Genomic DNA, 23,035 nt, shown 5'->3' with positions numbered 1-23,035 from the left:
AATTCAGTGACCTAATTAGGATTCTTAAGTGGGAGTGGTGTGTATATCCTGATTCTCTGCAGTCTTTATATCATGGACACTCCCAGCCCCTCTGCCATTGTGTTTAAATTGCATTATAATCAAGTTAAAATGGATGTCTGCAGTGCTGATCTTCCTCTTGGTCTGTTTGAGGGTGAAGAGGAGGAGGGCTTAGCAGCCTGGATGGGCAGGTCTTTGGCAAGCTTCGGGTCAGATGCAGGAGAAAAAGATAATTTGGCCAAGGCACAGGGAAGCCTGTGACCTATGTCAACCAAGCCCCATTGTCATGTGAGGAAGACTGGATCTTGACTGTAGAAGATGTCTCTTAAAACATAATACCGGTAGTTATATTTACACTTAGGGCAATTGTGTGGTGACAAGGGGGCAGGGCCATGTTTTGAGCACCGCCCCTGAAATCACATCTTCATTGTGCAACCCCTGTGTTATGTGAGGTTGGGTGCAAAGAATTATTGACATGCGAGCACCTACCAACACAAAGGGTCTCTGCCTAATTCGGACACCTACATACTGCTGTCTCAATAGCACAGAACCCTATATGCATGCAGGATCTTATACATAATTTTAAGATAACCACACACAAAGCCTGTTTGTCCTGGGAAATGGGTAAAAGTGGTGGAGGGGCACAGCCTTTAAAAGCTCCCACAATTGCCCTACGTGTGAGTAACGTGACCAGGGCTGATGTTTCCTCATGTACATATTATCTTTGTATTTATGGGGCACCCAGAACTGCTAATATTTACTGGAGCCAATCAGTTGCGGTAGCACATGGGGAGAACAGGCAACATTCACGAGAACAGCATCCTGCTGGCAGGGGTGCCAACATGAATAAAATATGGGTGGGGTGGAGGGCAAGTAAGCCCTGCCCTGTATCAAAAGACATACTATTTGAATGGCAATGTCCATCAACTTTTGGCCAGTCCAGACCCCTCAACTATTATGCTGGGGACAAAGGGACAATGACCCTTCGGTGCTGGCTCCTCTGCCTGCTGATCTAGGCCTCAGGCTGCTGACATCTGCCCCTACTCTTTCGCTAAGAGAGGTCTCATCTCTCTCTGGCTCCAATCCTATATTCACTAATCCACAAGGGAATTTATTGGGGCGTTCACTGTGTACCGCCTTATTGTGCAACCCTATGCACCTTTATTCAGAAGCAACTCTGCGGGAGTTGCAGGCTAGCTGGGGCAGTGTGTGCTAAGCCGCCTCCTCACTGTCACACGTTACCACGGAGGTAGAGGGTGGAGGTTCTTGTCGCCCCCTGCACACACCCAGGCAACCCGCCCGCGCTTTGCGGGCTGCACCTTCCGCCGCGCCGGCGGCCAAGCGCACAGGCCCTTGCCTAAATTGCCTCCCTCCCGAAGGGGCGGTTTCGCTGCGCGCCTCCGCCCGTCGGGGGCGGGACTGCGAAGAGAGACACCTCCCTGGAGCCCCATGGCTCATAAGAGGGCCGCGGCGGGAGGGGGCGCAGACGGCGTTGCTCGCTGAGAAGGAAGGCGAAGGTAGAGGGATGGCGGTGGTGTGCGCGCGCGATTTCGCAGCGGTTTTTTTCCGGTGAGTGATCGCCCAGGCGCCTGCTACCCGGGCACGTTTACTTGGGAGTAAGTCCCGCGGCGACCTTCCTTGGGCGCTTGTTGCCCGATATGCACACATGCAGTTGCATCCATCTACCGTATCTAATCTATCTATCTATCTATCTATCTATCTATCTATCTATCTATCTAATCTCCTTTACGTTTTCGGGAGCTGGGGTATCAGCGCCTGCTTGCTTGCCCCTGTTGCTCGCTTGCTCGCTTTGCTTCCTGGGAATGGGCAGGATCGGTCTCCTGAACTCCTGACCCGAGCAGCACCCCTGGTCTCCGGCTGCCATCTGGCTCCGCCACCTGCTGTGTCTTCTTTGTCCAGCGCTCAAATCCGGACTAGGTGGCGCTCCTCTTTAAATCCAGGCGGGTTTTCTTTGTGTCTTGGCCGGGCAGGGCGGGAGGTCGGCGTCGCAGGATCCGCACCTCCCAGTCGCTCACACGCTGTTGTGTTTTCCTCGAAAGAACAAGACTATCTTAAATTGGTTGCTTGGAAGTAGCCGCCGCCTTCCAAGATCATCTAGCCACCGGTTGAATGGACTGGAGGCTTGCTAAAATAACTTGAAAGCAAGGGCGGCGGAGCTGTGTGACCTCAGCTTGTGGGGTTTGTGGAAGCAGCTTCCGACGTAGTGGCCTTTACTCATAGAACGACGTGACTTGCTACACGGCAAGATAAAACAGACGGGCCTCCCTGCCTGTGGTCTAAACTCAGGTCACACCTTTTGTTAGGCTCCCATAGGTGGATGCCCTTCACCTTTTTCTCCCTCCCACGGCTGGATGCTTGAAGCCGAGCATGCATGATGTTAGAGCCACAGTTCATCCTGTACTCCTGTCTGATGCATTTTCGACAGCTTCCATCTAATCTGAAATCATAAGCTGTGTTTAAGCAGAGGTGTGTGCATTTGAGACATCCTTTGAGCATGTGCAGATGACAGCCTCAGGAGAAGTGAGGAAATGAAGTCAGGGAAAGTGCATCAGGCGAATACATCCCCGCCCCCTCTATGGTGTTTATAGCAGCATTATACAATGGGGGTGGCAATGGCCTTGTTGAGTTTTAAGCCGCAGGTGCTTGCAAAGCCACAGGTCTAGCTCTCTTCTCTTTTATTTAAATAGGGTTCTTTGCCTTGAGATGTCTCTTGCCTCTGACTACTAGTACAGTACATTTGAAATAAACTATCTTTTGGATAAAGAAGCTTCACCCTCTGAAATGCCTCTTGGAACCTGTTGAATTGTTGCAGGTCAACTTCACATTCTCTCTTGAGTAACTTTCACAGCACACTAACTGCTCTCCTGCACCACATGCTAGTGTGCCCCATCACACAATTTGGGAGTTAACCAGCTTGTGCATTTCTAAAGCATAGCTGGCTTGTTTCAGATGGTTTGTATATTGTCAGCAAAGCAGGTGTCTCGTAAAGCAGCTGTTGGGGGAAGCTTATTTGCTCATTGGGATAGATCCTTGTTCAGATCAGCCTCACAGGCCAAATATAACCATTTGCATGTCAATTGCATGATGTCATTATGGTGCAACATGGTTCCTGCTTGTCAAAATCCCTTGCACAGCTTTGCAAGTCTTCCCAAAGTCTCCTTTGCAAGTCTTTTAACCCAATGTTGGAGGCTTAAAAAAGGAGACTTGAAAAGGCAAGTGCTTTAACATGGTGTCTTAAAGTGGCAAAGCGCCCCTTGAAGGAGGCTGATTCAAAGAGCGTTTTTGCCAAGCACATTAAGACTGGATGCACTGCCTATATCATTGGTGCCAACCCCAGGTGTCTGTGGGGGCTTTGGCCCCCACAATAATATATTTGAGGGAGCCACCACCCCCTCAAGTCAGTGGGCACCGCCAGACCCCGCTCTGCCTCTGGCTTTTCCTCCTGGTCCATGAGAGAGGAGGAGCTGCTGCCTGCCATTGACCACTGCATCTGACTCTGCCCCGGCTCCTTCTCCAAAAACACGATACAACATTGCGCATTGTGCATGTGGCATCACATGCACATGCCTGCACATAGTGTGTGTGACATTGCACATTGTCTGCGTTACATTGTGTGGGCCCCTACAGTCTTCAACACAAGATGATGCCAGTGACCTGTGCTGTTTTCTTTTTCATTTTCCAAAAGGAGAAAGAAAGCCGCGTCTTGCAAGCAAAGTCAGCAGAAGTGATCCCCCCCCCCCCCGGTGCTGTACCTTTGCTTGAAAAATGCAAGTTACAAGTTGGGCTGGGGTGCCATATGGGCTTTATTTAATCTGTGGTGGTGACATCTGTTTAGCATTTCTCCACGGAGAGCTTTTGCCACAGTTAATCCTTTAATGTGTTCGTAAAATTACTTTTTACTTAAGACCTGTCAGTGGGGAAAAGAGAGCCTTTCTGGAGACAAATGTCACAGGGATCGGTTCCAAGAATAATTTAAATCTAGATACCATGTATAGCTTGAGCCACAGTGACCCTTGTGCAAGCCTTGGATAAATATCCAAGTTCTTGGAGTTGTGCTCTATAAATGTGAAACTTCTGAACACAGAACAGAAATATAACCATCTCAAGGGAAAGGTCTGCCTAAGCAAAACTTATGGCATGTCTGTTGGCAACTGCAGACTAACATGGATTCTTGGCAGAGTATTGTTTTATAGGACTGCAATCTTTGACCTGATTGAACCAAGTTGGTATTGTTTCTAAGTAAGCTTATATGAGTAGGCTGCATATCCAACAACACAGTGCTGTTGCTTAAGTGAGGGCATGGCTCTTATTTTTTTAAAAACAAAAGCATTAGGTAATCTTAAAAATTGATCTGCTATAGCCAAATTACAGAATTAAATATAGGGCAATCATGGCATTAAGGAGACACTCCTAATGCTGTGCTGGGACAATGGTTGAGTCACAAATAACCTAATTTAAAGGTCATGTCCTAACCTATCATCCAATATGGATCTTTCAGTTGTAATTAACCTTGTTTCAGGTTGCCTAAGCAAAGTGTTTGGATACAGGTATACAGTGAGATGAAGTAAGATCCTGCAAAAGTATCCATTGGCAATCAAGGTGACTGGCTAAATGCTTATAAATCTGAAGTGAGACTTTGATAGACAGCCTGTAGAAAGTGATATGGCTGAACAGTATAAAGGACTAGCCACTGCCATACTAATTGTCGGCTGCAGTGTTTTTGCTTTGTGCAGGGGGTCCTCTTGGATTGAGTGCTCTCTATGGAAGCACAGGTGATGTTCGTGGCTAGGAGTGCCTTTTACCAGCTTATGCTGTCAGCTACGACCCTTTCTTTAGGAAGCATATTTTGTCTCAAGTCACATGTGCTGGTTAAAATCAAACTAGACTATTTAACATATACTTTGTTAGGCAATCTTGAAAAATGGCTTGGAACTGTACAGAATGTCAGGGTGTCTGATGAGGGTTAGGTGTTTGGGCAAACCTGTATTCTACATATTAGCAGCCAATATGTTTCTGGGCCCAATGAGTACTGGTGTAGACCTTCAAAGCCCTAAACCTTTGGGTCTAGGTGATTTGAAGGATTGCCTAAATGCATGCAAGCCTGGCCAGGCCTTAAAATTTATCTTGGGAAGGAAGGATGAAAGAAGTCTGCGAACTTGCCAAGGAACTGTTAAGTTTCATTACTGAGTCATCTGCAGTTAGACAGACCACTCTTCTTCTCAAGCTGAAAGGGAAAATGGTGAAAACAGGTTATTTATTGGGATAGAGTGATTTTTTCATAAAATGTTAAAGTTTCAAAACAACGAAACATGGGATGGAGCAATGGATAACTTTCTGAAACAACAATGGGATATCGGCTACACCCAACACATGATGGAGAACATCAATAACCGGGAAAAGATAGACATAACATTTTATAATGATAGGAAGAAACATCACGGACAGAATAATTGCCACACATAGGAAGAACAAGGATATAGTTTGAGTGCCTCGCTTGTAGTTCTATCAGTCATGTAATGTGTCAGCATTAACCCAAGATAATTAAAATGGCAAGCAGTAGACACAGGGCCTTCTCAGTGGTGGCCTCACACCTTTGATAATTCCTCCTGAGGAAACTGTGGACCGGATCCTTTATCTTTAACTGGGTTCTGAAAACTTTTCCATTCTAACCATCTTTTTAAATGTTGTGCTGAGTTTCTACTGTTTCCATTAATAACAAGCTAGAACTATCAGTAGTGTGTTGTATTTTTAACCACAGCTGCTTAACCTTTGTAATTATAGTTTATGGAATTGTTTAGCCCAAGTGTTTTAGACGTGGTCTGGTAGACATTGTCAAATGCTTTTTGATAGTCAAGTGTGAATATAACATTCCTTAGTTAAGAGGATGGGCTCTCTTATGCATCAATAACTGGAACAGGAAGCAGGAATTAATATGCTTATCATGAGATACATGCAAGAAGTGAAATTAGGCACTAACAATCATTTATTTGCTCCATACAGCAGATGGCCCTTCTAGCAAAGACTCCAGTTACTAGTCTGTCTTCTAAAGATGCAATGCTAATATTGGAAACAGTAAATTAGACCATGTTTAGGGGCCCACATAGCAAACACACACTATTCTGACCAGCTGCAAAGATAGTCAAATGTGTTTTACTGGACACTGTGGGGATGACACTATATAGCTCATAGTTACATCTACAGATCAAAACAATCACTGTTGGATCAAAATGCCCCTTCCCCCAAGTGCTTAATACAGTATCTCTTTTTCTAGCCTGGAAGAAGGTAAATATTTAGCAATGCATTAATTGTTCTGCATCTAGGCTGTAGGCTGACTTGAATTATACCCGTAGTGCTACTGTGTACTAAAAATGATTTCCTTGCTCTTAAAACTGAAACCATACAATGTGCATTAAACAAAACAAAAAAACCCAAACTGCTTTCTGTTCTAGATCTCTGGTGTCAGTGGGAGCATCTCTAGGGTCAGTAACAAGACAGACCCTGTTTCCGCCTCTTCCAGCTGTAGCTCGGCCCTTCCGTGTTTGTAACCATGACAGAAGCAGTCGGAGAGGAGTTATTGCAAGCACCCTAGAGGAGCTTATTAGCAAGGTATGCCTCCTGTCAAAAGCACAAGCCTGATTATCATGCCTGGACCTCATTATCTCAGCCATGTGTTCAAAAATTCTTGCTCCACATACACACAGGTGATAGGAACATTCTCTGCTACAACTCTAGAGCAGCCTTTGCCAACCTGGTGCCCTCAAGATGCTGTGGACTGCAACCTCCATCAGTCCCAGCTAGGACATAAAAGGCACCAGGTTGGTGAAGGCTACTGTGAAGTCCTGGATCTAGCAGGGATGTTAACTTCTTGGAGAAGTCTGGTCCTACGTGTTTGTCTTAGCTCCAGTAATAGCTGTATTGGATACTTGAGATACCTTTTCCATTCCAATTAACTAAGCCAGTGATCCATAGCACTCTAGTCTAGAGAAAAGTTCTCCCTTGAACCTGAAGATGCATCTCATCCAACAAAAATCCAACACCTTATTGCATATCCCCAAGGCTCCTCCACAAGTTCTCTCAGTCCCTGAGTGTTAGGAGAAGCAGGACAGCAATTGGGTCCTTTATCCACAGTGAATTGGTCTGAAGGTCACCCAGTGAGCTTCATAGCTGACTGGGGAGTTTCACCCAGGTTTCCCAGGTCCATGTCCAGCACTCTGACCATTGCACCATGCTGCCTGTCCCTGCATGTGATGTGGAGCTGCCCCGTTGTAAGCCCCCTTTGGGGTGAGGCCTTTGTAATGTAATTAATCACTGTGTTTCAAAGATGCCTATGTTTTGCTGAACTACATTTGCACTATTTGTAGTTTACCATTGGACCATGAGCACTGGTTACACATGCATGCCTTCCATGCAACAGTGATCAGCGCTTTGAATTCCCTCTCCTTATCTCCGGAGGCGATTTATATTGCCATGAGCACCAAGAAGAGAAATTTGTAAATATTTGGCCAGCTTTCCTTGCGCAACTTAAGTTGGCAGTGCAGTATACTTGTATTAAACAACACTGTAATATCATGTTCTTAACCCATGTCCCCTTTCCCCTTTTTTACTTTTTAATGGATTCAAAAATTGTGATAAAGTTTATATGGAAAATGCATCTCTTAACTGAACAAGTAGAGCAGAACTGTAGGAATTATCCTCACAAACTACCATTAACCTGACTTGTAGAATGCAGAGGTGTAGAGTGGATTGCAGCTGTCCTACTTAGACTAGATTAGGAGGCTGGGTAGATGGCTTTGGGTTGTGCCTGGAACCAGTCACAGCACCAATTGCTACCTCATACAGTCAAAGCTTGGTTGTCGAATTTAATCCATTCTGGAAGCCCGTTCGGCTTCCGAAACATTCGACAGCCGAGGCGTGGCTTCTGATTGGTTGCAAGAGCTTCCTGCACTCAAGCGGAAGCTGCGTCGGCCGTTCGGCTTCCAAAAAGCGTTTGAAAACTTAAGCATTTACTTCTGGGTTTTTGGCATTTGGGATCTGAAGCATTAAAAAATGGGAGCTGTTCAGGAACCGAAGTTTGACTGTATCAGCACTGGAATGCCGCATGGATGGAAGACCATCTTAGAATCCTGTGTGCAGTACCGAGGATGGGAGTGGGAATGGAATCGAAATGTAAAGTAGTTAAGGTGATTTGGATAATAAAGGGCTTGCTTTGTAGCTGTAGGAATCTAGGCTGCTTCTGCAAGTCACACTAATAATGCCTTCTCCTGGCAGCAGAATTTCTTAAAAATCTATTTTCGATTTGAGTTCTAATCTGCAGGGCTAAGCTAGATGCGACATTGTGAATGTGATCAATATTCACTTTTTAAAAATGTAAATAGCAGCCACAGGGAGGAATTTAACTCTCCACATCCACCAAATCTCTCAAAGTAATTTGTTTTAGAAAGAAGGCCTCCATTGTCACTGATGGGGGCTTTCCTTCTGATTGAAAATAGCAAGGGGAGGGTGCTCTTGCATGCACACACACACACACACACACACACACACACACAGCCAGTACTGCTGTTTATATATGTGTGTGTGTTTATTTTCTGTTGCACCTATATAATGAATTCCATGCCTAGTTTTGATCCTAAGCATTGACTTTCCAGTGATAAAAATAAGCACATTTTGGAGGAGGCTTGAACACCATGTGAACACAGGGCTTCATAAATTGGGGCTATGCACACAGCTCTGATTCTCCTCCATAACTTTCTCCATTCAAAAGCAGTTGGGCTCATGTTAGCTCAATCTATGACAGCTTAATCTATGCAGAATGGTGCATGCAAATAACTTGATGGTACAGTTTCTGAGTAATAGACATTCACGCCTGTGAGCTGCCTTGCTTCAGTAGGGGGTAAGTAAACTAGGATTGCCCTAAACCAGTAAGGGATTTGGAACTAGGTTTTGCTCTCCTCTCTGTATTTTAGACCTTAGATACCTTAATGATTACTGCTGGGCTGATAACACTAGTTCTGGAGGAAGATGGCACAGTGGTGGATACAGAAGACTTCTTCCAATCCCTGGGAGACAACACACATTTCATGGTTCTAGAGAGAGGACAGAAATGGAAGCCAGTAAGTGTTGTTCTGAAAATAGTTTATTACAGAAAATAATAAACTGTTTGCTTTGAGTTTAAACAAAACTTCTTCAGTCTTTCTAATTACAGGCCTAATTACACCCACCAAACCTTGGAGATTGCCCCACCAGGAAGTTTTGGGCAGACTACCCCTCTCTTTCCCATGCCTGATGTCAGGCATGGGAGACTCCAGGTCCCACGGGAGCAAAGCAGATTCAGGCGCCAGATTCCAAAAGTGCCAACTTGTTGACGCAAAGGAATAATTGGGAACAGACTTCTTCTACCTTTTAATTGCCAGCTTGAATTCAGTTGTTGGTATTGTGTCTGCTTAGTTACAAAAGGCAGAATTGTTTCCATCTCCATACTGATGTAAGCATTAATAGATAGGTCACGCCCGTGAAGCCTATTGTAATAAAACTAGGTATGCTTCTTTGAAAACACATCGTGTTGAACAAAGTAGAACTCTCACTCTGAATGTGTGTTTACTTGGAAGTAAGCATCCAGAGCAGAGGGTGGCAGTTACAGGATAAAACAGTGTTTCTCCATGAGATGGGGAGTAAACAGTCATGCCGATTAGCTGGTAGAATTACGTTTTTTCCACATATACTCTGTATTCCCCCACACCACCCCAAGAAGTAAAACCATAAATTTAATAACTGAACAGAGGTTAGGTAGCTGGAGGGCATAAAACAGAGGACAAAGGCAGCACTACCTCCATGGATGACTAGCATAGCTGCCAAGTCTCCCATTGAAAAATAAGGGATCCCAGCGGCGCGGCACCGGAAGTCGTTTCTGCGCATGTCTGGACATGCGCAGAAGCGACTTCCAGTGCCGGCTCTGCCCATGATTGGTCAACCACTCCGAAGGGGATTTAGGATGTGTGTGTGTGTCTATGTCTGTACACAAAAGCCTTTATAGAAAGTACACCCTCTTCTCATCAAGCCTAAGGTTGAACTGCTTAAGTGGAATTTGTCTGGCACTCAAGGTGCTGGCCTGTTATTAATTGTGCTATGCTGTATTTGTTCATTTTGCTGGGCAACCAATGTCTAACTGATACATATTATTTCTTGGTTTAATCAGGACCCTCAAATCTATTGGTCACCCTGCCTTGAGGCAAGCCAGAAACAGGCAATCTGCAATCTGATCCTAACCATGTTTACTCAGAAGTAAATCCCACTGCATTTGCATGGGCTTTCCCCCAAATAAATGCGTATCAGATGGCAGCTTTAATATTCCCTCCACACAACTTGATCTAGCATTGACTCCAAAGGTCTGGACCAGTCTTTCTTCAGTGTCCCCACTTTTTACATGAGTAGAATGTGTGCTTTTATTTAAAATGCATCTCTGAGTTACTTGTGGGGCATAGAAATTTGTTCATTTCCCCCCCCCCAAAAAAAATATATAGTCCGGCCCACCACATGGTCTGAGGGATGGTGGACCGGCCCCCTGCTGAAAAAGGTTGCTGACCCCTCTCTCACCACAAGGAAAAGGAAGATTCCACTCTGCTTTTTCTCCCAAGGCCAAACTGAAACAGATGAAATTCTGCCCCCCAAGGAGGTCAAATGGGAATTTTGCCACAGGTTTTAATAGAGCTAGGACCCCTCCCCCCAAGCCAACAAACTAGCTCAAGGCTTCTGGTTCCCAGTTTTCTATTTTAAAGTCTCTGGGCTGTACACAAAGTACATTTCTAACAACGCTGCTTTTGGGGAAATAACCGTGATTTAAACGCTTATCGATCACGGTTTGGAAAGTAGCAGTTTACGCATATCAATAAGCTTATCACTCTTCCCTATAGCACCTGTAACCAAAACATTGCCCCCCCCATGATTAAAAAAACTACAATGACTTTGAGAGAGTTAAAACGCCTGCTTTATTATTATTATTATTACTATTATTCAGCAACAGAATTTTGCCAATGCAGAGGCTTAAAAGGGGCGGCTGTCTAAACGGTAGGCAAAAGCAACCACACATAACACACACTAAGAACATGATGGCACATACAAAAGGGTGGATGCGCAAATCACCCCAACACACACACACACAATATCTTTTTATGTGCACAATATACAGCACTGCACAGGGAGGAAAAAGATGCAAGATAAGCACTGCGATCTACTTTCAACATTAAAATCTGGCAGTGATTTTAAAACTCTCCCCCCTTTTTTGGGGGGGGGAAAGAGAGCCCCGTTTTTAGGGTCAAAGCTGTTTAGCTTTTTTAGAGAGAGGGAGTCCCCCATTTTAAGCCCTGTTTTATTGGGGTTCAGAGAGGAAAGTTAGCTCCCTTTTGGGGGTGTTCTGGGGAAATTTAAGGGGGAAGGGGATTAGTCGCTCACCAAAAGATTGCTGTGAAAGCAACCTGCCTCACAGCAAAAACTCCATCTTCCCTTCCAGAGATCAGGAGAAAATGCAGGGAGGGGAGAGGGGGAGGGGCCAGGTGCTCTTGCCTCTTAGGCAAAAGCAAAGGAAAAGGAGACCACGATCGACTGGAACCTCCTAGGCATTGAGTCGATCCCGATCGACCTGTCCGACGTCCCTGCAGTAGATGCAGAAACGCATGCGGAGGCAGGGCAAAGGAGGAGGCTGCTTGGCTGGGGAAGATGGTGCCTTTGCAAGCGGCTGCTTCTGGGGAAGAGGGAGGGGAAGGTTCAGGGAGAGGAGCTGCGTAAATCCGGGAGATTTAAGGGATATTTTACCATCCGGGCTGCCAGCGGGAAACAGATTTAAATACGGGGGTTTCCCGCTAAAAACGGGAGACTTGGCAGCTATGATGACTAGTGAGATAGAGAATGCTATCGCCTGAACCTTGCTCCTCTGATTTGCTTCTACTGATTTGTTTCAGTAGAAATCCCGAAACAATAAATGTTATATCTGACATTATATCACTTGTGTTAAATCTGGATACTAAGATTATTCTCCAGTGTCTCTCTAAGCCTTTAACTAGGTGGTGGTGAGAAAAATATTTCCCAAACTGTTCCCACATTTTTCAAACAACCTGTACCGTATTCTGGTAATTGTAAACTTAAAAGGGACTCAAGAGCATGATTTGAAACCCATTTTGGTGGTCAAACAATAGTTCAAAGGCTATTGATTAATTTCTGTTCTCAATAATAAGTTAATTATGTTGTTTTTTATGTTGTTCTTATATTCAACAAATGAAATATTCCAAAAAAAGTTACTAGTTTTTTTAAAATCCTACAGGGCTCTTGGGTGTATATAGGTGTTGTGAGCAGAAATATTTCACACACTTGTTTTTCTTTCCTCTGAATTAGGGGCCAAGACCCTGCTTTGCATCAGTACAGCAGCCAAAGAAAATGGGGGTGGCAAATATCACCTTGGATTTGTACAAAGTGAACCCTAAGGACTTCATTGGCTGCCTAAATATCAAAGCTACCTTTTATGAAATCTATTCTGTGTCATATGATATCCAATGCATGGGAGCAAAGGCTGTACTGAGGTAAGTGTGTGCCTCTAGTTCAGACTCAACCATGCATAGGTGAAATTACACCCAAAAGTCCACAGCTGAATAACTCCCTTATTAGGACCAACCCAAAAGTCTGACATGTGGCAAGCTTTCAACCCCTCTGGAATCCTTCATTGGACAAAATGTTAAACAAAGCAGTGACTCTTAGGGTGAGGGGGAAATCAACAAAAGTTGGGGTCAGTGTTGTGGTAATGAGACCATCATGGAGATTTGAGTGCAAGGTGGAGATTGCATGTGTGCAATTTCCTCCCAGGTGCCACTGTTTATCAAGCTAGGATTCTGGGATAAAAAAGCAATGACTGTTGTCCCCATTCATTGACAAAACAAAGCCTTCTTTCCCACATCTTAAACAAAGCACCTGGGTTCTAGGACAGGCAAAGAGCACAAGTAAAGGGAAACATGGCAATGAGTTACATTACAAGAAATTGTGTGGAGTGAGAGTTGTCCCAGTGTCTATCACTTTACACTTTGAACCACATTTGCCACTTTAATGTCCATACACCTGTTTTGGGATTTGATATTCATCTGCCCCACCATGAATAGCTTGCTTGACAAAATTTGCCACCTAACTGCTCACTCTCTACTGCCGTCCACTTATGAGCAAGATAAGAATCACTGGTCCAAGTGCAGATCCTTGAAGTAGCCAGTATAAATGCTGCTCTGATAAAGGCTATAATAAGTTCAATATAATAAATAATTATGAATATAAAGGTTATAATAAATTCAAATAGAGAAAAAAATTATTGATAACTCTGCTGTCTGTTCAAATATCTTAATGTGTTGTACAATGGAGGCTAAGCAAGCTACACCTGATTCCCTAGATACATGGTGAGCTGCTAAATAAAGGCATGAGCAAGTTGAATGTTCAAGGAATTGGCAAGCTTATGAAATGACCTGAGGGTTCTTGATGTCTCAGACTCTCAGAAACACTAGGTGGTGGTAGTGCCTAAAATTTCTGAAACAAGTACTAGAGTGCAATGATAAGGAATTCCCTATAAAAATGTGGGAGTTACAAATGCAGAAGGACTCCTGCAGATATAGCAAGCACTGACATATTTTTAGAAGTTATTAAAGTTGCGATAGTGGGATAATATCCAGAAACAACAGCTTTGGGTCTGTTAAGGTAGGCTACTGATCTGATCCATTATATCTTAATGCTTGCTGTAGCATGAGGAAGCAAGTGAATATATATTAGAATAAATTCTAGCAGTCCCCTGTAGGAAAGTACGAGCCTTTCTGACTTTCAGGTTAAACTTAATTGCAAAGTAAATATACTTAGAATGGCAGCAAAAACCAAAAAGGAACTTCAGCTTGATATTTCAACATAAGAATTTCAGAACCTTTCGCAATAGCATGAAAAGAAAGCAATATAATAAATTGGCATAGAAGTTTCATATAAAATGGCTAGAGCAGGCACAGGCAAACTCCGGCCCTCCAGATGTTTGGGCTACAATTCCCATCATCCCTGACCACTGGCCCTGTTAGATAGGGATGTTGGTAATTGTAGTCCCAAACATCTGGAGGGCCGAAATTTGCCTATGCCTGGGCTAGAGCAACACTAAAACATATTGTTAACAATCTTTAAAATACCTGGATAATTAAAGATTGTTACCAGCAGCTAAAATAACAATGTCAGTGTCACGTGAGATTGGGCATTCCATAACTGGGATGCTCCAGTTGAAAAGTCTCTTTTTTGCTGACCACCTGACGGTGCAGGATATCAACAGATCTTTGAATGTGGGCAGGTTGACATGGGAGTCTGTTTTCTACAGGTAGCTGGGCCCAAACAATTTAGAGCTTTAAAAGTTAGCATCCAGCTCTTTGAATTGGACTTGGAAGTGAATGCTGCCAAACATTCTACACTAATTGCAGCTTCTAAACCATCTTCAAAAGCAGCTCCACATATAATGTCACTGCCCTCCGCCATGCTCTGATAACCTTCCATTTGGCTAACTGGCTAGGCTATCCCTGCCCAGAAGTATTCTGTGCTACCACTTGGTCTTCTAGCAACAAAGCTGGATCCAGGAAAATCCTTAAGCTAAATTCGCTGTTTCAGGAAAAGTGCAACTTCAGAAAAAGTGCAGAGCCTGTGCTGGTGTAAATTGTATATGGACAAAAGTAGTAATGTGTTTTCTCCTTTTGTGCAAAATTTGAATTTATGTCTAAGCTTAATGTGTTTCTTTTTTTAAGGATGATGCTTCGATATCTGTCACATATTGCACAAGTTACAGGACATGTCCTTCTTTACACTGGAACATATGTGCTACAGTTAATGGGTGACTATGAAGAAGATCGGCTTACAAATGGAAAGCGCTAACTAACACCAGCATAAGAGCATTTTATTGCTGGTTCTGCAGCTGATACTTAAGCATTTTTAACTTAAATATATTTATAACTTAACACATTAAATGGTCAAACTGCACTCTAATGACCAAAAGTTTAACTAAACTAGCTTTTTTCATGTACAGGTTTTTCATTAAGATAATGATGTCATAAGTGTAAATATGATTGGAATCTTTTTAATGCAGTGGAAGAAGTGTTTCATAGAAATTACTGTGCCATAAGCTTCAAAAATGAAGAGTTGTGTGAATGGGAAGCAGGCATTTGGTGACTTATCAACTGAGATGTGTCTGTTAATTAGCATATAAACAGCCATGTAGCAAATTCTGATTGGAGGTGGTGACTGTTTGCAGAAGTTTAATATTAATCTCGCCTACCACTTAAAACTGTTTTTCTTATAAATAAATTTCCAAGCTTCAGTATTTCAAAACTACATTGTTGTGCCATTTCTCAATACCATCTCACTGTCACTGCTGCAACAAAACATGTCTCTCCTGTATCGGTGTCTTGCAGCCACAACAGGTGCTGTAACCTTCCAATAGTTTGACTTCACCCCAAAGGCTCACTCCTCCATTGTCTTCTGAGACAGACTGAGGTCAACACAACACACTCACTAAAATATGAAGCTTTCAGAAATTTCCTCACAACCTTATGTTAATAGTTCAAGTGCTTCTCTTGTCACCATCATTGTTGGCAAATTTAAAGACTGACCTGCTTTTAACAGGTTAAACATTGTTTGGGATTTAGTTCAATACTGAGACTTTTAATTACTGTACTACAGTGGTACCTCGGTTTAAGTACACAATTGGTTCCAGGAGTCTGTACTTAACCTGAAGCGTACTTAACCGGAAGCGAACTTTCCCATTGAAAGTAATGGAAAGTGGATTAATCTGTTCCAGACGGTCCGGGAAGTACTTAACCTGAAGCGTAACTTTCCCATTGAAAGTAATGGAAAGTGGATTAATCTGTTCCAGACGGGTCCGTGGAGTACTTAACCTGAAGCGTACTTAACCTGAAGCTAACTTTCCCATTGAAAGTAATGGAAAGTGGATTAATCCGTTCAAGATGGTCCGTGGAGTACTTAAACTGAAAGCACTCAAACTGAAGCATACTTAAATCGAGGTATGACTGTACTTTCTTCTTTGAACTGCTTTGCCAGATATGAAGTCAATTCTGTATATGGGGAATGGGGAATTTTACAGCTGAAAGAAAAGCACCAGGTGCCTTCTTCCTCTATTCAATCAGACAGGGGAAATAAAGAGCATCAAAATAAAGCAGTGGTTTAGGGGAGGCATTTACGTTGGGGGAGGTCAGCTGCTATTATTCCTTTCTGCATCCCCATCTTGGACCTCTCTCACACCTTGCACCAAGGAAAAGTATGATGATTGCTATGTTAGCAGATGTAGAAATGAATCTTAATATGTCGCCATGGCACTGGGAGACAAATATTTATGGCTGCTGTTGGACAATATGCCCTGGATTATGAAGCCTGGGACTTTATAAAATGTCACTATTACAAAGACATTTGGTAGTAGTTAATATTAATTGTGTTTTTATACTACCTTTCCAAAGGAACTGGCTTGGTGCACAACGTGATTTTTTTTTAAAAAAAATACAACCAGCTAGACACAATACATGTTTTAGTCATGATTTTGTGCCACACCTATCCATGGAATTCAAGTTTCCATCAAGGCTCTGCCCAGGTATGGACCTACTTAACTTCAGCAAGACTATTTCACCATGTGCATTCAGACCATGTTTTGGGGCCAAGTATGACTTGCTATTGTTCCACCGAATGGTAAACAGGCTTAAATTCCTAAGGCTAAATACAACTGCCCTGCCCACCCCACCCCTTATTCTTCATCTAAATTGAAAAAAGTATGTGGAAGAAACAATTGTGTGTAGAAATTACAAAGTCCATTTTGTGGGTTGCAGGTGAAGCCTGATTCACCATCCTTGCCCATGCTGGTGTTCCTTTCACAAATCTAGTTGTTGACCCAGGGTGTACTAGTAACTGAATAAACAGTTTTCCTGCCTCATCAAGTGCAGCATTTTTATAAAACTAGTGTTTATCATTGTCTGATGGGGTGGGTCAACTTCAGACTTGGCAGAAAGAAGCATTTTGATTTTTGCTACAATCTAGAGTTATTCCAACCAGGTACAAAATGACGGTATCAGATGCTTCCACAACAGGGCGGTCCAACTTTCCATATCAAGTGGGCCAGTAAAGTACTTTAACATGGAACCTGTGGGCCACACACTGCCTTTTCCAGCAGAGAAGGGGAGCGAGGGCAAAACTTAAAGCCCTCCCCACCCTCATGCTGCTTTTCCAAAGCCATATAAGTGATGTATCAGGCTTTGGGAAAGAGGTGCAAGGCTCTGGCAGAGTCCTAGAGCCCTCCCTCCCAGCTTCATGCCAAAACTGGGAAACAACAAACTAGGCTTTGAGAAGGAGGCGAAGACTCTAGGACACTGTGAGAGGTTTACCCAGAGGCCTTAGGAGCCGTATGTGTGTTGGACTGCCCTGTTCTACAGGCTTTGAATTGAGTACAAGGCTGTGTTGAGCACATGCTCATCCCAACATGCTTCTCGGGGCTAGATTTCACTGCCATTACAACACAAATCCACCTGTAGATTTTTCAGGCTTCCTTTATTTCAGAAAGGGATGCAGGTGGCGCTGTGGTCTAAACCGCTGAGACTCTTGGGCTTGCCAATCAGAAGGTCGGCGGTTTGAATCCCCATGATGGGGTGAGCTCCCATTGTTGCTCGGCCCCAGCTCCTGCCAACCTAGCAGTTCAAAAGCATGCCAAAAATGCAAGTAGATAAATAGGTACCGCTCCGGTGGGAAGGTAAACGGTGTTTCCGTGCGCTGCTCTGGTTTTGCCAGAAGCAGCTCAGTCATGCTGGCCATATGACCCGGAAAAACTGTCTGCAGACAAACGAGGACTCCCTTGGCCTGTAAAGCGAGATTAGCGCTGCAACCCCAGAGTCGTCTGTGACTGGGTCCTTTACCTTTTTTATTTCAGAAACCTAATTTGAGCTCCAGAGGAGCATTTTTGTTGGTTTTAGATCTAAAAGAGCTAAATTTGGGGGCTTTTAGTAGTTGGTGGCTACTTTCTACTATTCACTTCATGTGTGGCTTTAAAAAAGAAGAAATGAACCACAACGAAAGGAAAGAATTGCATAAGAATTGTACAGTATGTACTCATTGGGGGGGATCAGTATGATTGTAGTAGAGATACAGCAAGCACTATGTGATTGGATGTGTCCATGAGCAGAATGGGGAGGGAGGCACTTTTTGGAATTCCCCCTCCTCTCTCCCCCCCAAATCTGTTGTAGAAGATCCTCCAACTTTCTGCTGCAGATTTGGCAGAGGGTGGTGGGGTGGGGAGGGAGAATAACTGAAATTACCTCACTCCTTGTTCTGTTTATGGATTAGGAACACCAATAGAATACCACACAATTTATCTCACCATATTAGAGAAGCCTGTGTGTGCTGCCTGTTTATAGGCATATTCAAAACTCTTGCTCCCCTTATGGCTCTTTATCTTTAAGCTGGATATCCTTTAGCAAGACTGATTGGATTAAAAAAGAATTGGAGTGTATGCAAACTGATAGCAATTGTGTAAAAATCTCTTCGGCTCCATTAAACAAGGTAGCAATTAGTGTCAAACATCTTCAAAAGGATGAACCTAACACCACAACTAGGAAAAATTGAACTGGAGGAGGAGAGGAAAAGCAGTAACACCAATGGAGTACGGTAAATGATATTAAGGCAACAAAATACTTTCCTGTGGCACAGGTTGTGTGACATGCCAAGGTGTTATGTATTGTGGCTGTTGTAAATGTCTGCATGGACTATAAAAAAGGGAGGTGGGAAGTGTCAATACCTGATATAGTTGGCTTTTGTTGTTGTTTAGTCGTTTAGTCGTGTCCGACTCTTCGTGACCCCATGGACCATAGCACGCCAGGCACTCCTGTCTTGCACTGCCTCCCGCAGTTTGGTCAAACTCATGTTCGTAGCTTCGAGAACACTGTCCAACCATCTTGTCCTCTGACGTCCCCTTCTCCTAGTGCCCTCCATCTTTCCCAACATCAGGGTCTTTTCCAAGGATTCTTCTCTTCTCATGAGGTGGCCAAAGTATTGGAGCCTCAGCTTCACGATCTGTCCTTCCAGGGAGCACTCAGGGCTGATTTCCTTCAGAATGGATAGGTTTGATCTTCTTGCAGTCCATGGGACTCTCAAGAGTCTCCTCCAGCACCACAATTCAAAAGCATCAATTCTTCGGCGATCAGCCTTCTTTATGGTCCAGCTCTCACTTCCATACATCACTACTGGGAAAACCATAGCTTTAACTATACGGACCTTTGTCGGCAAGGTGATGTCTCTGCTTTTTAAGATGCTGTCTAGGTTTGTCATTGCTTTTCTCCCAAGAAGCAGGCGTCTTTTAATTTCGTGACTGCTGTCACCATCTGCAGTGATCAAGGAGCCCAAGAAAGTAAAATCTCTCACTGCCTCCATTTCTTCCCCTTCTATTTGCCAGGAGGTGATGGGACCAGTGGCCATGATCTTGGTTTTTTGATGTTGAGCTTCAGACCATATTTTGCGCTCTCCTCTTTCACCCTCATTAAAAGGTTCTTTAATTCCTCCTCGCTTTCTGCCATCAAGGTTGTGTCATCTGCATCTGAGGTTGTTGATATTTCTTCCGGCAATCTTAATTCCGGCTAGGGATTCATCTAGTCCAGCCTTTCGCATGATGAATTCTGCATATAAGTTAAATAAGCAGGGAGACAATATACAACCTTGTCGTACTCCTTTCCCAATTTTGAACCACTCAGTTGTTCCATATCCAGTTCTAACTGTAGCTTCTTGTCCCACATAGAGATTTCTCAGGAGACAGATGAGGTGATCAGGCACTCCCATTTCTTTAAGAACTTGCCATAGTTTGCTGTGGTCGACACAGTCAAAGGCTTTTGCATAGTCAATGAAGCAGAAGTAGACGTTTTTCTGGAACTCTCTAGCTTTCTCCATAATCCAGCGCATGTTTGCTATTTGGTCTCTGGTTCCTCTGCCCTTTCGAAATCCAGCTTGCACTTCTGGGAGTTCTCGGTCCACATACTGCTTAAGCCTGCCTTGTAGAATTTTAAGCATAACCTTGCTAGCGTGTGAAATGAGCGCAATTGTGCGGTAGTTGGAGCATTCTTTGGCACTGCCCTTCTTTGGAATTGGGATGTAGACTGATCTTCTCCAATCCTCTGGCCATTGCTGAGTTTTCCAAACTTGCTGGCATATTGGGTGTAGCACCTTAACAGCATCATCTTTTAAAATTTTAAATAGTTCAGCTGGAATATCATCACTTCCACTGGCCTTATTATTAGCAGTGCTTTCTAAGGCCCATTTGACTTCACTCTCCAAGATGTCTGGCTCAAGGTCAGCAACCACACTACCTGGGGTGTACGAGACCTCCATATCTTTCTGGTATAATTCCTCTGTGTATTCTTGCCACCTCTTCTTGATGTCTTCTGCTTCTGTTAGGTCCTTACCATTTTTGTCCTTGATTATGGTAATCTTTGTACGAAATGTTCCTTTCATGTCTCCAATTTTCTTGAACAGATCTCTGGTTTTCCCCATTCTATTGTTTTCCTCTATTTCTTTGCATTGCTCATTTAAGAAGACCCTCTTGTCTCTCCTTGCTGTTTTTTGGAAATCTGCATTCAGTTTCCTGTATCTTTCCCTTTCTCCCTTGCATTTTGCTTGCCTCCTCTCCTCCGCTATTTGTAAGGCCTCGTTGGACAGCCATTTTGCTTTCTTGCATTTCCTTTTCCTTGGGATGGTTTTCGTTGCTGCCTCCTGTATAATGTTATGAGCCTCCGTCCATAGTTCTTCAGGCACTCTGTCCACCAAATCTAAATCCTTAAACCTGTTCCTCACTTCCACTGTGTATTCATAAGGGATTTGATTCAGATTGTATCTTACTGGCCCAGTGGTTTTTCCTACTTTCTTCAGTTTAAGCTGGAATTTTGCTATAAGAAGCTGATGATCTGAGTTACAGTCAGCTCCAGGTCTTGTTTTTGCTGACTGTATAGAGCTTCTCCATCTTTGGCTGCAGAGAATATAATCAATCTGATTTCGATGCTGCCCATTTGGTGATATCCATGTGTAGAGTCGTCTCTTGTGTTGTTGGAAGAGAGTGTTTGTGATGACCAGCTTGTTCTCTTGACAGAACTCTATTAGCCTTTGCCCTGCTTAGTTTTGAACTCCAAGGCCAAACTTGCCAGTTGTTCCTTTTATCTCTTGATTCCCTACTTTAGCATTCCAATCCCCTGTAATGAGAAGAACATCCTTCTTTGGTGTAATTTCTAGAAGGTGTTGTAGGTCTTCATAGAATTGGTCAATTTCACTTTCTTCAGCTCCGGTAGTTGGTGCATAAACTTGGATTACTGTGATGTTAAAAGGTCTGCCTTAGATTCGTATCGAGATCATTCTGTCATTTTTGAGATTGCATCCCATTACAGCTTTTGCCACTCTTTTGTTGACTATGAGGGCCACTCCATTTCTACTACGGGATTCTTGCCCACAGTAGTAGATATGATAGTCACCCAAACTGAATTCGCCCATTCCCTTCCATTTTAGTTCACTGATGCCCAGGATGTCGATATTTATTCTTGTCATCTCATTTTTGACCACATCCAGCTTACCTCCATTCATGGTTCTTACATTCCAGGTTCCTATGCAATATTTTTCTTTACAGCATCGGACTTTCCTTTCGCTTCCAGGCATATCCGCAACTGAGCGTCCTTTCGGCTTTGGCCCAGCCACTTCATCAGCTCTGAATCTACTTGTACTTGTCCTCCGCTCTTGCTCAGTAGCATGTTGGACGCCTTCCGACCTGAGGGGCTCATCTTCCAGCGTCATAACTTTTATATGCCTATTGTCTTTGTCCATGGAGTTTTCTTGGCAGGGATACTGGAGTGGCTTGCCAGTTCCTTCTCCAGGTGGATCACGTTTAGTCAAAACTCTCCACTATGACCTGTCCATCTTGGGTGGCCCTGCATGGCATAGCTCATAGCTTCTCTGAGTTATTCAAGCCCCTTCGCCACAACAAGGCATTGATCCATGAAGGGGGATATAGTTGGCAGCCTGTGTTTAAACTGGTGGATCATAAATTGTGTAGACATGTAGCATCTCTGAAACCACAGCATGTTTAAACCATGGCTCTAATGCTGTTTGTATTGAAATGAGTCATATAGTAAAGTATTATCCTGCCCTGCTGTATATATTGCTCTGTTAAGATGTAAAAACATTGCTTTTTAAGAGCACGACTGCATTTATTAGTTATGTTTATATCCAGCCTTTCTTCCACAGAACTCAATAGTTGGGCTCCCAGGTGGTCTCCCACCCGGGCAGGCACTGCTGAAGCTCAGACCTGCCATTAAATGCCTTCCAATGTGCCCTGTGACCACATACATGTCTGTATGTGTATAGCATTTTGCTGCAAGTGTGTGCACTGTTGTCATGTATATGAAGCAGCAGGATGCTGGTCTGCGACCGTATTAATAAATTCATTCATTCATGAAGCAGCAGCACACATATTTATCCAGTCTTCATATGGAATTGAAGACATCCTTTTTCACCACTGAAAAATGTGTGAATCTGCTGTTTAAATCACAACACATGCTTTTGTTTAAACAGGAAAAAATCCTTCTTTACACATTCTGGGGCTCCAGTCTTCCTGAGGAAGTTCAGTAGGGCAGGAGAAAAGAACGTCATTTCTGCCTACTGGATTTTGCTCCAATAATCCATTAGTATTTCTTTAAAAACAAGAAGTCGAAGCAGAAAGCTTCAGGTTTTAATCAATTCATGGTGGAAACTAGTGCTTCCTTGCATTCACAACAGTGGTATTTCTTGTGTGACTGTATTACCTACTGCCAATCTAATGTTAACGAAACAGTGTGACTGTCTAGCTTCCAAAAAAGGAATTCTGTCTCAAGTACTCCTATTTGACTCAGACACTGCTCATATTCTGTATGCAAAGATACTCTACTTCCTGATTTGATTTCCT

At 43.5% G+C, this 23,035-nt stretch overlaps 1 protein-coding gene across 1 annotated transcript; it reads left to right on the top strand.

Annotated features, from left to right (window-relative positions):
- Nucleotides 1-1,516: 1,516 nt before the first annotated feature.
- Nucleotides 1,517-15,405, top strand: CIDEA (cell death inducing DFFA like effector a). The gene is made up of 5 exons (XM_035126051.3): nt 1,517-1,587; nt 6,489-6,645; nt 9,003-9,149; nt 12,421-12,605; nt 14,823-15,405. Exons 1-5 carry the CDS (start codon nt 1,544-1,546, stop codon nt 14,947-14,949), a joined length of 660 nt encoding a protein of 219 aa, XP_034981942.1. The 5' UTR covers nt 1,517-1,543; the 3' UTR covers nt 14,950-15,405.
- Nucleotides 15,406-23,035: the final 7,630 nt, after the last annotated feature.

Source organism: Zootoca vivipara, chromosome 8 (assembly GCF_965207765.1).
Source record: "Zootoca vivipara chromosome 8, rZooViv2.hap1.1, whole genome shotgun sequence".
In the NCBI taxonomy this organism is placed as follows: domain Eukaryota; kingdom Metazoa; phylum Chordata; class Lepidosauria; order Squamata; family Lacertidae; genus Zootoca; species Zootoca vivipara.
The sequence above is the reverse complement of the archived record's forward strand: the minus strand, read 5'-3'. Positions and strand labels throughout refer to the sequence as shown.

Coding starts and splice junctions, on each gene's coding strand:
- CIDEA (XM_035126051.3), top strand. CDS start 1,544: ATGGCGGTGGTGTGCGCGCGCGATTTCGCAGCGGTTTTTTTCCG. Junction 1,588..6,488: donor TTCGCAGCGGTTTTTTTCCG/GTGAGTGATCGC, acceptor TTTCTGTTCTAG/ATCTCTGGTGTCAGTGGGAG. Junction 6,646..9,002: donor TAGAGGAGCTTATTAGCAAG/GTATGCCTCCTG, acceptor TCTGTATTTTAG/ACCTTAGATACCTTAATGAT.